A 16,246-nucleotide genomic window follows, 5' to 3' on the forward strand; every position below is an offset into this window, starting at 1 on the left:
GACTTCACCAGTTTTTAAAAATACATATTGAAGAAGGAAATCTCTTCTACACTGAATCTAAGGTGGCAAAAAATTTAATGAGGAGAAATTATTAGAAAGGGGCAAAAAAATCAACACCTTTCTTGTACTGCCCAAATTAAGAGGAAAGTCATTTTTGCGTTCCTTTCAGATGTGAAGTATCAGCAGACCCTTTTTTATGTGTTTGTTATTGATGTTCAAATTTAAGAACCTTCACACCCTGAGGCAGAAGGAACATTTCTAGCAGTACACAACACAATTCTATAAACTTTATTACTTCAGTGGTTTCTCTCTTGTTTCCATTTTCAACTGGAAAAAAAGGCCTTTTCATGATATATTACGTTGTAGTAAACCAGCCAGAAATATAATAAATCACCCACAAAATGAAATTAGAACTTGAGAGAGAACACAAGCTTCCAGAGGGCAGCAGTGTTTGCCCTCCCCCGCCCAGTTGTGCATCCCATACAGTTTGTAGTAACCCCCATGGAAGGGAAACTTAATTTAAAGAGTAACAGTGAACCTAGAGCTGATGGTGACATAAAGTTATTCTAAGGCCTGAATGTTTTTAATCAGAATTCCATTTTTGTATAATAAAGTGTTCCACACTTTTAAAAGGAATGATGAATGTAAGTAGACTTCTAGTAGAATAATGCAATAAAAATAAAATATCAAGGGAATATATGGTAAATGAATCATTTGCAAGTTTGAGAAAACGTAATAGGATGAGAATGAAAGATACGGACTCTTTGTGTGTAGACATCAGCTGTGTATGTGGGTCAAATGTAAGAGTGGGACACTACCTTTCTTCCGAATGATTGTAAAGTGACAGAATTAAGGGCAGTTCTGTGTGGGTGAGGGAACGTATTCCAGAAAATCGACATTCCTTTGGATGATATTAGGTACTCTCTTAGGCTAAGGTTCTCTGAAAGTCTTTTTATGTCTGCTGCTTTTTTTTTCAATATTTTTCCTTCTATTTTCCTGTCTGTGCTTTTTACTTTGAGACTGTCACATTTCAATTCTTTTTATCTCTTCTTTATTTTACCATTTCAGAAGAGACACCAAGCTAATGCTTCCTCTAATCTCATACCTGCCAATAATGCTAAGGTCAGTACAAAAGTCCCAAATGTCAGGAGGAATAGCTCTGTAGCAATGTTTCAATAGTAGCAACACTTTGATGAGCATGTTTGCTGAATTTGCTACCTAAATATTTCCCTTTAACAAACAAAAAAACAAAACAAAACAAAACAAAAAAAACCTTAAGAAAAAATCCCTGAGACTTGAAACCTTATCTTTCTTTCAGTCTTGTTGGCCTCGGCACAGACGAATCAATGGCACTATTTTGGGTGGCATCTGTGAACCATGTCAATGCTTTGGCCATGCAGAATCTTGTGATGACATCACTGGAGAATGCCTGGTAAGTGCTTTCTCCTTTGGGGATGCTGATTGACAAGGCTGAAATCAGCTCAATAGGTCTGCAGGTCAATTACTACCTCTGGGACAAACACTTGAGTCAAGATGTGATTTGACAGGGATCTTTATATTGAATGGAGTTGGAAGCTGAGAATGCTCTTTCGTATGTGGTTTTCCTGACTAACAAGTATTAGGAGATGTTTATCCATATTAGTGTAAGACCTCAATTAGAATTAGATACATCATCATAAAATATAACTAATGACTGAGATACATATCTACCCTGAATGTATGTGGTTTCAATCCCTTCCATAAATCTACAAAAAATAGGCTGTATTTCCATAACAGAAAATGGTTTGTATCCCCATGATATGAAAAGTATAAAATATAACTTTTATAATAGACATAATTCAGTTTCTTCCACATTGAAAAAATGAGGGCATACTACAGGATTTTTATTTTAAAATTTCAACATTTAAGTAAAAAAAAGTGTCATATGTAGGGATACCTGGGTGGCTCAGTTGGTTAAATGTCCAACTCTGGATTTTGGCTCATGTCGTGATCTCACACTTTGTGAGTTTGAGCCCCGTATTGGACTCCATGCTGACAGTGTGGAGCCTGCTTGGGATTCTCTCTCTCTCCCTCTTTTTACCCCTCCCCAGCTCTCTCTTTATCCCTTTCAAAGTAAATAAATAAACTTTTTAAAAATAAATGTCATATGTAGATTAAAAAAATAATAAATATATGCACTACATATTCATCAAAGCTGCTTCTTCCAGCTACAAGGAAAGCCAAACTTTGAAGGAGAAGAAAAGCTCTCTGCAAAGGCCAGCACTTTCTACCTGCTAAGAAGCCTCTAGATTGGAGAATATACACCACATAGACCATCCTGATGAACTCAAGGGCATGTTAGTTTTTTTTTTTTTTTTTTTTTTTTAATGTTTTTTATTTATTTTTGGGACAGACAGAGACAGAGCATGAACGGGGGAGGGGCAGAGAGAGAGGGAGACACAGAATCGGAAACAGGCTCCAGGCTCCGAGCCATCAGCCCAGAGCCCGACGCGGGGCTCGAACTCACGGACCGCGAGATCGTGACCTGGCTGAAGTCGGACGCTTAACCGACTGCGCCACCCAGGCGCCCCAAGGGCATGTTAGTTTGATATTCTCTGACATGGCATGAAGCTTGAAACAACACTTCTCATTTCATTAGTCCTGCAGAAACACAATTTGAAACAGTGCCAATTTAGGAGGATATCATATTCTCATTTCCCTGTAGAATTTAAGGCAGACTCTGCTATCTTTATTTCTTAATGTTCTTTCTTCCTCTTGCTCAATGTTTTCCCCCTTTTCTTCCACTTAAAAGCTTCTGGGACAAACCCAAAATGAAAATTCAGGGCTTTGTCTCAATGTAATTTGGCATTTAGGTTTATTGATGCTCTTTCTGTTTTCTCTGTATAAGATTTGTTTAATTGCATTGCAGTATAAAGCACGATAGCCTTAATTTGTGGATCCATAGATTTTTCCAATGGCATTTTTATGAATAGAAAGACTAAGTGATTTTCATTTTAATTATACCATGAGTCATTTAAAATGTACCTTGGGAAAAATATTGAGTTACCTTTAAACACTTTGCTAACATGCTCTAGGAACTATTCAGCGCAAAGCTGATATGGAGTTGCTTTCTTTAAACCTGAAAAGACAAAATAAATATATCACAATACCAGACTTATAATGTTTCTAATAGTAATATTTCATGTTAAATTCATTATGATTAAATTAGATAATGCTGTTGGTCCATTTGGTTGTGTGACATAAGAATGAAAACCCTATTTTTTTTTTTTTAAATTTTTTTTTTCAACGTTTTTTATTTATTTTTGGGACAGAGAGAGACAGAGCATGAACGGGGGAGGGGCAGAGAGAGAGGGAGACACAGAAGCGGAAACAGGCTCCAGGCTCTGAGCCATCAGCCCAGAGCCTGACGCGGGGCTCGAACTCACGGACCGCGAGATCGTGACCTGGCTGAAGTCGGACGCTCAACCGACTGCGCCACCCAGGCGCCCCTGAAAACCCTATTTTTAGAATAAAATGTTTTCAGCATAATTTGGGGAGGAAGAAGGGAGGAAACAGCGATTATCTGAGAACTTCTACTGATGAAACCTAGTTTATTGACTCTGTTTTATGGACAGAAAAACAGGAATCCACCTTTAAATAACAGAAGGAGTCTTAGGGAAACAATAGAGATCGTGTCAATAGAAACAGAATCTGGTGTTTTCTGCATTTGCCATTATAGCTGGTTAATACTGGATCATGTAAGATATTTTCTGGAGACATTCAGATGCCTTTTATCTGAAATGATATTGATAACTAAGTGCTAATATCCCATTTTGAGCATATTTGTTCTGATTTGATCCACGAAGAGAAAAATATTTAAATGTTACACATTAAGGACATTTTTAAGGTTTACTTAACCCACATTTTGTCTTCTTTATCAATTATGTATGCTTTTTCCGCTAGCATTACACAGAGAATTTATGAAATTTACAGATAAACTGCTTTTCAGTTAGCTTGGTTTGAAATATGATTAGAAATTAACTGAAATGGGGCGCCTGGGTGGCTCAGTTGGTTAAGCGTCCAACTTCGGCTCAGGTCGTGATCTCACGGTTTGCGACTTCCAGCCCCACATCAGGCTCTGTGCTGACAGCTCAGAGCCTGGAGCCTGCTTCCGATTCTGTCTCTCTCTGTCTCCCTCTCTCTCTGCCCCTCCCCCCACTCTCACTGTCTCTCTCTCTCTCTCCCCCTCTCTCTCCCCCTCTCTCTCAAAAGTAAATAAACATTTAAAATTTTTTTAAAAAGAAAGAAATTACCTGAAATATATTTTTGATAGCAGATCAAAATCCAGACCTCTTTTATAGTGTGGGTCTATATAAAAAGGTCATTTTAACTCAAAGTACATTTGAAGTGACCCAGGAAACATTTAAAGCCACATGGAAAGATTGTATCCTTGACCTTCCTCACTGTTATTGTCCAATGTGCTATGAATGGACATTCGGGAATCACTTTATAGCAGGACACCTGTAAAAATAACCAGCCTATCAGAGTGCACCTCTCATGTTTTCAGTTCTGATTTCCACTGTGTTGTTGCTTCATGCTGTTTTTAGTTTCAGTTGCAAAAACACTTGAGTGTTAGATTAATGTTATGATTTCTACAAAATGAAATACGACATTAGTAAAGGTAAGCAACTTCTGTATGTTCCTTTTCTTTTAGATCAGGAGTCAAGGAAAAACATCACGTGTAGGTTATACAAGATTCCCAGTGGAGTTTTAGAAATACCATTTTAAACATGGTTAAGATGATCAATTTTCTGATCTGATTTTTAAAACCCTGAAGTCTTTGAGAGATATGATTTGATCATGTCAATATGACAATATGCAAAGAATATTGCAAAAACAATGTAAGTTTTTAGTAACAGCCAACCTTAGTTAAATTTGAGGACTTGAAAGGAATTAGTTTGAAGACGAAATCAAAGAGGGAAGCCTTCCTTCATGATCCATGCTTTATACATTCCATCTTAATATGCTGTTGTTTGCACAACTGTTAATAGTAAAGGTAGTCTCTGTGCTCTCTTTGGAAAGGCTTGCTAAATGCATTTGAGATACAATTTAAAGTACCTTGGAGAAAAACCTATTTTCAAGTATCGCGAGATTAACTAAAGAATTATCTATTCACTTGTAGTTGATGAGACTGCCATGGGATTTCAGAGCTTGAAAACTTCATAATTCATAGGCTTGAACTTTCTCATTTTATAGAATGTGAGAAATGCAGAGTGTTAAATGATTGGTTTTAATTTCATATCTTCTATTCAATAAAGAATCTATTCCTCTGTCCAAGGTATTTAACAGGTTTTGTTTAAAACCATGTATTTATGGGGCCCCTGGGTGGCTCAGTCGGTTCAGCGTCCGACTTCGGCTCAGGTCATGATTTCACAATGTGAGTTCCAGCCCCACGTCGGGCTCTGTGCTGAAAGCTCAGAGCCTGGAGCCTGCTTTGGATTCTGTGTCTCCTTCTCTCTCTACCCCTCCCCTGTTTGCATTCTGTCTCTCTCAAAAATAAATAAACATTGGAGTGCCTGGGTGGCTCAGTCAGTTAAGCCTCCGACTTCGGCTCAGGTCATGATCTCGCGGTTTGTGAGTTTGAACCTGCGTCGGGCTCTGTGATGACAGCTCAGAGCCTGGAGCCTGTTTCAGATTCTGTGTCTCCTTCTCTCTGACCCTCCCCCACTCACAATCTGTATCTCTTTCTCTCTCTCAAAAATAAAGATTAAAATTTTTTAATTAAAATTTTTAAAGAAATAAAATAAAATCATATATTTATTTGCGTTTCTATTAAATCAATTTACTACATGTAATTAAAATGAGCTTCTTTAAAACTATACTGATATAGGGGCGCCTGGGTGGATCAGTCAGTTAAGCGGCCGGCTTCAGCTCAGGTCATGATCTCGTGGTCCGTGAGTTCGAGCCCCGTGTCGGGCTCTGTGCTGACAGCTCAGAGCCTGGAGCCTGCTTCAGATTCTGTGTCTCCCTCTCTCTCTCTCTGTCTCAAATATACATACATACATATGTATGTATATATACATATACATATGTATATATGTATGTATATATGTATATGTATATATATATTAACGTTTGTTAATGTTATATGTATATATATGTATATGTATATATATAATATCAGTATATATGTATATATATTATATCAGTATATATATATATATATATATATATACGTACATATATATGCATATATGTACATATATATATGTACGTATATATATATATATATATATACTGATATAATATATCAGACCTTTCATTAAATTAGGCTGGCCATTCCAAAAGTCAACCAAATTTAATAAATATTTACTTTATCTTTAAAATGAGTGTATATTTTAGCGATTTCTTATACATATTTAATTACTGATCATAAAAATAAGGATTTTGCACCCCTAAGCTCTGATGAACTCTTTTCAACATGAGAAAAATAGAATTTCATATAGTTGTAAAAATAAAAATGTATTTCAGTCATAATGAATCCATACTGGATGTTTTTTTTAAAGGAATTAGGTATATTTTATTGAAGAAGTTAGGTTTACATGATGCCAAAGCATTAAAATTTATCAAATTGTGCTATTGAAAGATTTATAGACAATCCCAGTGTTTGGTTCACTGAATTGTTCATCTTTTGTGAACACAGTCTGAGCTGATAAGTGTACTTTAATATGAAGAAATCAAGATACAAATTATTTTATTTTGATTCTTTATCTTTGAAGAGGACATAACCAAACATTACTACTTTGAGGAAAAATGCAGTTTCGTTAAAAATAAAAAATGTTGGAGAGATTGTTAGGCGCCTTGTGGTTTCATTATATATTGGAATACATTTAAACATGTTTCAATATTCTCATTGTTTAATTATGAGCCAGGCAGGCCCCTCACAGATGTAATACATTAGAGCATTGTCCCAATCATCAGAGCCCACTGGGGTCCAAATTAATCTCTGAGGTAAGAGGATCATCGTTCCAGAGCATTCGTATGAGTAGCCACTATCCTCATTAAATCACCAATTTTAAGCTGAGCAATGGACTTTTACCTAGAAGCAGCTACGATTTCCATGAGACATATACTATTAGGACTCTGTGACTATGCACATGTACACACGCATGCATGATCACATGTATTTCCTTATGAAAAACATCGAAAAGTAAAGAAAAAAGGAAATAAGATTTATATAATGAAAAAAGGTGTAATGAATTTCAGTTGTTTTTTTATTAAGCATGCATATGCTGAGACTGGCGTGTAGTTCATAAGCTACATATTAATTATCAATGCTATTTCCCAGCTGTAAAATTGACCATTTAATGTGGAAAATTATTCTTCCTGGCAGGGAATAGACTAATAGCTCTGTAGAACAATTTTGGGTAATATATTGATGCTTGAGACCAACATAATAAACTCTGATGTGTGTTTCTTCCTCAGAACTGTAAGGATCACACAGGTGGCCCATACTGCAATAAATGTCTTCCTGGTTTCTATGGTGATCCTACTAAAGGAACCTCTGAAGACTGTCAGCCCTGCGCCTGTCCACTCAATATCCCATCCAATAAGTGAGTCACAAACTTACCTCCAGTGATTTGGGCATCCAGTTCCCCAAGTGCATTTATGATATAAAATGTTTCTTTCTCTTACCACACGTAAATAAGTAACGAATAAATGGGTGACTTTCTTTGGAAGGTAATACCAGTTTTTCTAGATATAAAATGTTTAAAGTTGTGGCTATTTATTCTACAGAATTTTTAATATCTGAGTTCTAGTCCTGTGATTTAATGTACGAGATAGAACTAAAATATAATGTCTAAAGCAACTATAAAGGACAGACATATTTTATACAAATATATATACGTGCCCACATGTACACACACATACATGCACACATGTCTTCATGCTGTAATAAAAAAAGCCAATAACACTGGGGTGCCTGGCTGGCTCAGTGGGAAAGCAGGTGAATCTTGATCTTGGGTTTGTGAGTTCAAGCCCCACATTGGGTATAGGGTTTACTTTAAATAAATAAATAATGTATACATATATTTTTAAAAGATCACTAACACAAATATTGCTCATTTGGATCCCAGTCTCACACTATTTATTTATGAATCTTGGGCAAGTCACAAACTCCTAGAAAAGGTAAAGTAAGAGATCAGTCTAGCTGATCTTTAAGCACCCGTCCTATCCTTTGGTTATCACACAGTTTATCATTTTATCATATGATATATGATATATATCAGTTTATCTTTCTTTTTTAATATATTTTTTAATGTTTTATTTTATTTTGGCGAGATAGAGAGACATAGTGCAAGCAGGGGAGGGGCAGAGAGAGAGGGAGACACAGAATCCGAAGCAGGCTCCAGGCTCTGAGCTGTCAGCACAGAGCCCGACGTGGGGCTTGACCCACAAAGTGCAGGATCATGACCTGGGCTGAAGTCAGCACTTAACCGACTGAGCCACCCAGGTGCCCCTATCAGTTTATCTTTCTAAAATAGTTACAGCAGTAAGAACTATATTTAAACTATATGAATATTGAAATATGGGTGATAATAAGCACTTTATATAAACTAAATATTTTAAAAGTTTAATGAAAACTTGATTCAGTTTTTCCAGTCATCTAGTTTTTATTCTTTATGTTTAAAATTTTTTCTAATGGGACACCTGAGTGGCTCAGTCAGTTCAGTGCCTGACTCTTGATTTCAGCTCAGGTCATCATCTCACAGTTCATGAGATCGAGGCCCATGTCGGACCCCATGCTGAGGGCACAGAGCCTGCTTGGGATTCTCTCCCTCTTTCTCTGCCCCTCCTCAATTTGCTTACACATGTGTTTTCTCTGTCTCTCAAAAATAAGTAAATAAACTTTAAAAAAATAAATAAAAATTAAAAAATAAAAATGTTCTACTTTCATCTAGAAAAATAACCTTGCAATCTTGGAGAAGACTTTTATTTTTTACATTTTTTCCGTGTTTATTTATTTTGAGAGAGACAGAGAGAGAGAGAGAGAGAGAGACAGACAGAGAGAGAGAGAGAATGAGCTGGGGAGGGGCAGAGAGAAAGGGAGAGAGAGAATCCTAAGCAGGCTCCAGGCCCAGAGTAGAGGCTGAGGCGGGGCTCCATCCCATGAACCCTGAGATCATGACCTGAGCTAAAATCAAGAGTCGGACACTTTACCAACTGAGCCACCCCGATGCCCCAGGAAAAGACTTTGAAATGTATATATTTTGTCTGCCTCTTCCCCTTCCCTTTTAGGGGAATACTCTATTCCAGCTGCTCTAATGCTCATTCTGTCCAAGTGGCCCTCCTTAAGCAAATACCTAAGCAAAACCTTGAATCATAATTTTTTTTATCTTAATGGGGGCATACTACATTGAGCCAAAACCAATGTTTTTGTACTAGTAAAAATTGTAAATAATGAGTTTACAAGTTTACAAGTTTAAATGAGTTTAAACTCATTGTAAATAATGAGTTTACATGTTTAAGTGAAAGGGATTTTTTTTGGAGACTTCTTGAAGGTAAGTTTAGTGCTTAATAATGTTCCTATTATATTAGGCACTTTCCAGCTATTTCTAAATGCTGTGATAATGCCTGAAGAGCTTACATTTTTAGTGATTTTTTAAAAAAATTCTGTCAGCTGTAGTCTTTTAATCTAAAGGTGTTATCAAATTGGTCATATTTTGAGTGAGGTATTATCCAACACACTGCTAATGAAAATAGTCTTTTGTTAGAGTCAATGAATACTATGAGCTAAAGACATTGAGAATAATTCTGTCATTAAGTTTAAAATCCTCATTGGAATTGTGATTTCTACTTTTCAGCCCACATGAAATCCTTTTCCTTCTCTCCAACAATCCACCTCCTTCAGAATTTTACACCTTAGTCATTGGAATAAAAAAAGAGAAGCATTAATATTTAATAAAAGCAGACTAATTAGGTATAGCACTACACATTCCAATAAAGTAAATATTAGTCCCATTTTATAGATTAAGAAAAAATGCTCCAAGTGGGAAAATACCATTATGGAACCAATTCTGGAACTACATTTCCTTGATTGAAATGCTAAGTTCTAAACTTTCTAGCTGTGTGACTCAGACAACATTACTTAAACTCTCTGTGTCTCAGTTATTTCATCATTAGTTGTGATAATAGGACTTTCTTAAAGAATTGTGAGAATTTCGTAAATTAAAATACACTAAGCATTTAAAATAATGATTTGACATGCTATGTACAAGACAAGTACTGGTTATTATTAAATAACTTGCTTAGAGTCATATATTAAAGAAAGTATCAGGGGTTCCTGGGTGGCTCAGTTGGTTAAGCATCTGACTCTTGATTTTGGCTCAGGTCATGATCCCAGGGTCCTGGGATCAAGCCCCGTGTCATGCTCTGTGCTGACAGTGCAGAGCGTGCTTAAGATTCTCTCTTTCTCCCTCTGTACTGCTCATGTGCACATTCCCAAACTCTCTGTCTCTCTCTCTCTCTCTCTCTCTCTCTCTCTCTCTCTCCCTCTCCCTCTCCCTCTCCCTCTCCCTCTCCCTCTCCCTCTCTCTCTCTCTCCCTCTCTCTCTCTCTCCCTCTCTCTCTCCCTCTCTCTCTCTCCCTCTCTCTCAAAAATAAAATAAAGTATCAGAGTTGGAATTTTAAGTTTAAAGTCAGTGTACTTTCCAATCCTCTGCAATCTACATTGAGGATTTCTTTAAAAATCACACTGCATTCAGTTTTAGTGATAACATTAAAAACAATTAAATGAGCAGTTGGGTTAATGTATATTAGTGATCAAAACCTTTCCAGAGTTTAGGGTGCAAGCTTGGGTGGACACAAAACTAAAGATCCTTTGGCATCCAAAGGGTGTCAGTGAAGCGGAAAAAGGCAAAAGGGAAATCTACCGGAAAATAATAAATATAGGAGAACAAATTAAATTCCTTCATAATCAATGGTGAGTCCTCCCTATGCTGGTTGTAATATAACATGATCCTTGTTTGCTGGTGTACTTGTGAAGGGTTAGAGGACCTGCTCATTCACTGTGGCTGAATGAAATTCTCCTGGACTATCCAATATACTAGAAACTCACTGCTCATTACTCACTTTCACTGAGGAAAATGGAGGGATTATATTTGGTCACTCATTTATGTGCACTCCTTCTCAGGCAAAATGTCATAGGTGTTAGCCATCCTATCAATCCAGCAGTCCTGCCACTGATTGTATAGTGTGAATCTTAGTCTAATACATTTTGAGAATTATGTCATTGATTGGACATGGGTTTATCCTCCAGTCTGACCAACATTACTATAAATGCAGAGGAGGCATTCATGGCCCATCCTTCTCTGTTTACTGTACTTCTACTTTAATTTTAATAATAGGTTCTAATTGTGTTATTGAAAGAAAAAAGAAGGTCAGTGTCACCATCCATCAGTGACAAAAGGATTGGGTCCCCGTTACAAGGATGGTACTTCCTCAAGTATGTGTATTCCAATTTGGTATAATTTTGCAGATCTTGACTTAAAAAAATAATAAAGAAAACTCAATAACATCAGCGACACCAAGTATTTGAAGATCCTTCAATTTTTTAGATACCTTTACTTACATTAAATAATTATTAAATTATTAAATAATAATTTTATCATTAGAAGTAGAACTGAGAATAGACCTGTCGTAAATTTTAGCTTTAAATACAGAATTTTTATAAATAGAAAGAGGAGAGAGTGATAATCCACTTACTTTAAAAATACTAGTTCTGTGTTTAGAGTTATAAAGACTTAAATTTAGGGGTGCTTGGGTGGCTCAGTTGGTTAAGTGTCCAACTTCGGCTCAGATCATGATCTTGCAGTCCATGGGTTCGAGCCCCGCACTGACAGCACTGGAGATTCCGTGTCTCCTACTCTCTCTGCCCCTTTCCTGCTCACACTCTACCATTCTCTCCCTCAAAAATAAACATTAAAAAAAAAAATTAAAGACCTTTAAATTTAAAACAGCTTGGAAAATTAACATAGTTTAGCTGTGCAATTGTGAATAGAAAAATCCATTGTAATCTAATAACCTGAAATGTTTTATTTTTAAATCACTAAATAATGGGACAGTTAGGGAAACTCTTCATTTAAAAAAATTTTTCAAACGTCATTACTATTATAATCTGACTTGAAAACTCTGATGAATAAATTCAATAGTCACAAATAAGCCAGAAGATGGGATTGAAATTCTCACAGGTTATTCAGAAAAAAAAAATCAGCTAAAGGTTGCTGCAACCTTCATCTAGAAGTATGAAGCTTGGTGATAGTTTTGCTTTGGTGATTTATCTATTTAATCCTTGATCATAAATCTTATAGATCACAAGCATTTTGGCTCCAAATTTCTTAGATAATATTGCTAAATAAATCAAATATGTAGGGAGATAGAGATCGATTGGTATAATTATTATGATATATGAATACAGACAAGCATATAATATTTAAATTATACATATATATCAACTTCATCAACTACTTAGTGTCCACTTTTGCTCAGGCTTCTCATCTTGGTGATGTATATATTTTAGCTATAGATCGTAACTAGGTATTAAAATTTATCTCTAGAGAAACAAAAGTGTAAATATTTCAAATGTTTTATATTCATTAATTTCTGGCATCATGTAGCTTATGAATTAAATATAATATGAAAGAGACACATGAATGCCTACCTTTGAACACTTAGAATATGTTTGAATAGATAATATTATTGAAACCATTTATATCATAAAATTCATATCATTTTGAATGCTACTTCTTTGTATGCATCAGGAATGCTAAAATTCAAAGTTTTAAAAGAATGGAACACTTCTAGAACTGACTTTGGGGCTCACTGAAAAAACTATATTGAATTATGGCTGTTAAAATTAATAGTTAATAGAGAATTATAAATATTCCAAGACAAGAGGTAAATTTAAGAGAATATTTAGGAACATTATGTAGAAATTTTATAGTGTGTTAAATGTTCTAGAGCACTTTTGTACACATTGTTTTATGTCTACATGAGCAGTTATGATGTATTTTACTCGTCCCTTATACCAGAAGGAAGAACTGAACTCTAGAGAAATTAAAAGGCCTCGATCGTGATCATTACAGCTTGCTTGTGGCAGAACCAGTGTTAGAATCCATATATTCCGATTCACCTCTCTGTGCTTCTTCTGATGGGGCTATAGAAATCAAAACAATTACTGGGGCACCTGGGTGGCTCAGTTGGTTAAGCATCCGACTCCAGCTCAGGTCACAATCTCACAGTTCGTGAGTTCGAGCCCCACATCAGGCTCTGTGCTAACAGCTTGGAACCTGGAGCCTACCTCAGGTTCTGTGTCTCACTCTCTGTCTCTACAACCATCCCCCAGCTGGCTCTCTGTCTCTCTCTCAAACAATTAATTCATTTTTTCATTAAAAAAAAGAAATCAAAACAATTACAAAGACATTGAAAAGAAGCAAGAAAAAAAAAGAAAGAAAAGAAAATTAACAAACCTTCATGTTAGACAAACTGCAAATGTTCATCATAAATGATTCTAGGGTTTGGCGACAGTTATGATAATGCAAATGTTCGGGATTAGAACGTGTTGAGAAAGTGCAGGTTTAATTAACAAGTAATTAAATACCTTAAAATTGAAACAAATCAACATATTTTGGCAGTAACTTCTAAGGTGTTATTAAATTGCAGCTACAACTTAATGTGACACTTTACAGAGAACTTGCTCTCATACTTTATCAGTATGAAAGGCTTTACTAGGTAGAACATAGCTCTCATTTGGCTGCATGAGAAACTCAAGTTAAAGAAAAAAATTGCATCCAAAGACACAGAGAATAACCCAAAATCGAATTACAAAATCCAGTTGTAGACATTAAATAAGATTTCATACTATTTGAAGGTGATTAAAGAAATACGTGTTTGCTTAATGGTTCTCCTAAGAATAAAAACAGAGATCATTGACCTGAAAGGAGGAAACCTTACAAGGACACTTCAGAATTTCATGTGGCCCAAACCACACCCATGAAGTAAATGAGTTTTCCCTTTGTTTTTCTCCCTTCCTCTCAAAGCTCTGCTCCAGGGCCCGTGGTGACGGGGTTGTCTTATGGCCCTTTCCGCAGTAGCTTCCTCACTGACACACACATCTTGTCCTCTGGTTTCTCTTTCCTGACCTGAATGTTCCAGGTTACAGTTCGTTAGCGGGAGTCCTGCTCCCCTATTGTGTATGCAAACATAGAGCATGCCCTGATTTTGTGGCCCTGATTTTATAATGATGGAGATTTCATGCCAGTGGCAAAAGGAGTGGTTATTTCATATCACATCACAGACCGGAGACACAATGCAGTTCCCTCTTGCGTCAGCTGTAAGAAAGCTCAAAGCCATATGCTGACTGCCACTTTCAAATAAACATACCTTATGATACGAATTTTGTGTTCTAAATACACCCTTCATTTTATCTTATGTTTAAGTGGCTTTTTTCTCTTTAACCTTTATTGCATCATTTTATCTTAATGTATATATTTTGATAGGTAGAATTAAATTCTTCTTGGAACAAGGCCAATTGTATCTTTCTGTTCATATGCACGTATGCTAGCACAAACACATCTATTCACATACATATTCATACATATACACATATACATACACATATTACATACTTATAAATAGATCCTTATAAATATAAGAATCTATTCAACCAACCATTAAGAAAGACTATTTCAGGGCACCCGGCTGGCTCAGTGGTTAAGCATCTGACTTCAGCTCAGATCATGGACTCATGGCTCACATGTTTGAGCTCTGCGTCGGGCTCTGTGCTGACAGCTCAGAGCCTAGAGCCTGCTTCGGATTCTGTGTCTCCCTCTCTCTCTCTCTCCCTCCCCCCTCTCATGCTCTGTCTTTCTCTCTCAAAAATAAATAAACATTTATATATATATATAAATATATTATATATATATATATATATAATATATTTATATATATATATAAAGAAAGAAAGACTATTTCAAGGGGCACCTGGGTGGCTCAGTCAGTTGAGCAGCAATGTGGTTTCTGCTCAGGTCATGATCTCATGGTTGGTGGGTTCGAGCCCTGCATGGAACTTCATGCTCACAGCATGGAGCCTGCTTGGAATTCTCTCTCTGCAACTCCCATGCCTGCTTGCTGTCTCTCTCAAAATAAAGAAAGAAACATTAAAAAGAAAAGAAAAAAGAAAAGAAAGACTATTTCCATGTGCAGACCCTTACTATCTAGTCCACTGGTAGCTTCTTATCTTCCTCCTATTTGTGGAAAATGCCCGCTGTTCTTGGATTGCCTGTGTCTTCCGCGGCATGAAGTGGATAATTCAGGAAGCAGAACACTCTCTCTGCTGGTGTAGAGCCAGCCAACTAGTGTTAAATGACATAATCTTGGAATCACTTAAAAGCAACAATGATCTCACAGTTCCCTCTTTCTGTCACAGAAGAGTTAGCTTCATTTTTTGGCCAAAATCAGTGTCAAGTTGCTTGCTGCCGTTGCCAAAACAAATTTCGTATGCGTTTTTGTTGTACGTATTCCTTTCTCCTTCTCATTTTAGTTTTGTTGTCGAAAGTCCTCTTCTCCATAGCTATAACTGTAATAACAGCAGTAAGGGAGTGAGCCCTCAGTTTAGACTGTTTAAAGAATATTGAGTTCTGTTTCATTTAAAATTGTTTAATGTTTATTTATTTTGGAGAGACAGAGAGAGTACAAGCAGGGGAGGGGCAGAGAGAGGGGGAGACACAGAATCTGAAGCAGGCTCCGGGCTGAGCTGTCAGCATCTAGAGCCTGGTGTGGATTTTGAACCCATGAAACGTGGGATCATGACCTGGGCTGAACTTGGACCCTTAACTGACTGAGCCACCAGGCGCCCCTGAAATCCGTTTTATTTAGATGCATCATGTCAAGTACGTATATTACCAAAAGTTTCAACATATTTAATTCTTATCAGTAGAATGATGCTGTCTGGTTAGAGGGAGAAGAGAATGTCAGATTAGGAATGAGAAGTCCTGGGTCCGATGCTCAAGTCTCCTGGATACCAGCAATGACCTTGGGCAAGACAAATGATGCCTGCTGCAATCCATTTATAAGATTTTGTGAAAATGTGATAAAATTGTTTGTAAAAGCACTCTGAAAATGCAAAGAGCTAGTCAAATCTAATATATCATTATTCCTTAAGATTTTTCCTGAAAAGGTGTTGATTTTTGTCAGTGGGTACATTTTA

General features: G+C 36.5%; 1 protein-coding gene across 3 annotated transcripts in view; it reads left to right on the forward strand.

Moving 5' to 3' along the window:
- LAMA2 (laminin subunit alpha 2) overlaps positions 1–16,246 on the forward strand; it is a 619,529-nt gene that overhangs the window by 351,532 nt on the left and 251,751 nt on the right. For 2 of the 3 annotated variants that reach the window (XM_058735217.1, XM_058735218.1), the window contains exons 16-18: positions 1,069–1,122; positions 1,319–1,432; positions 7,465–7,592. In XM_058735217.1, coding sequence (XP_058591200.1) covers positions 1,069–1,122; positions 1,319–1,432; positions 7,465–7,592 — 296 coding nt within the window. The remainder of the gene's footprint in view (positions 1–1,068; positions 1,123–1,318; positions 1,433–7,464; positions 7,593–16,246) is intronic. The other variant, XM_058735219.1, reaches the window with a different exon arrangement.

Source organism: Neofelis nebulosa, chromosome 6 (assembly GCF_028018385.1).
Source record: "Neofelis nebulosa isolate mNeoNeb1 chromosome 6, mNeoNeb1.pri, whole genome shotgun sequence".
NCBI classification, from domain to species: domain Eukaryota; kingdom Metazoa; phylum Chordata; class Mammalia; order Carnivora; family Felidae; genus Neofelis; species Neofelis nebulosa.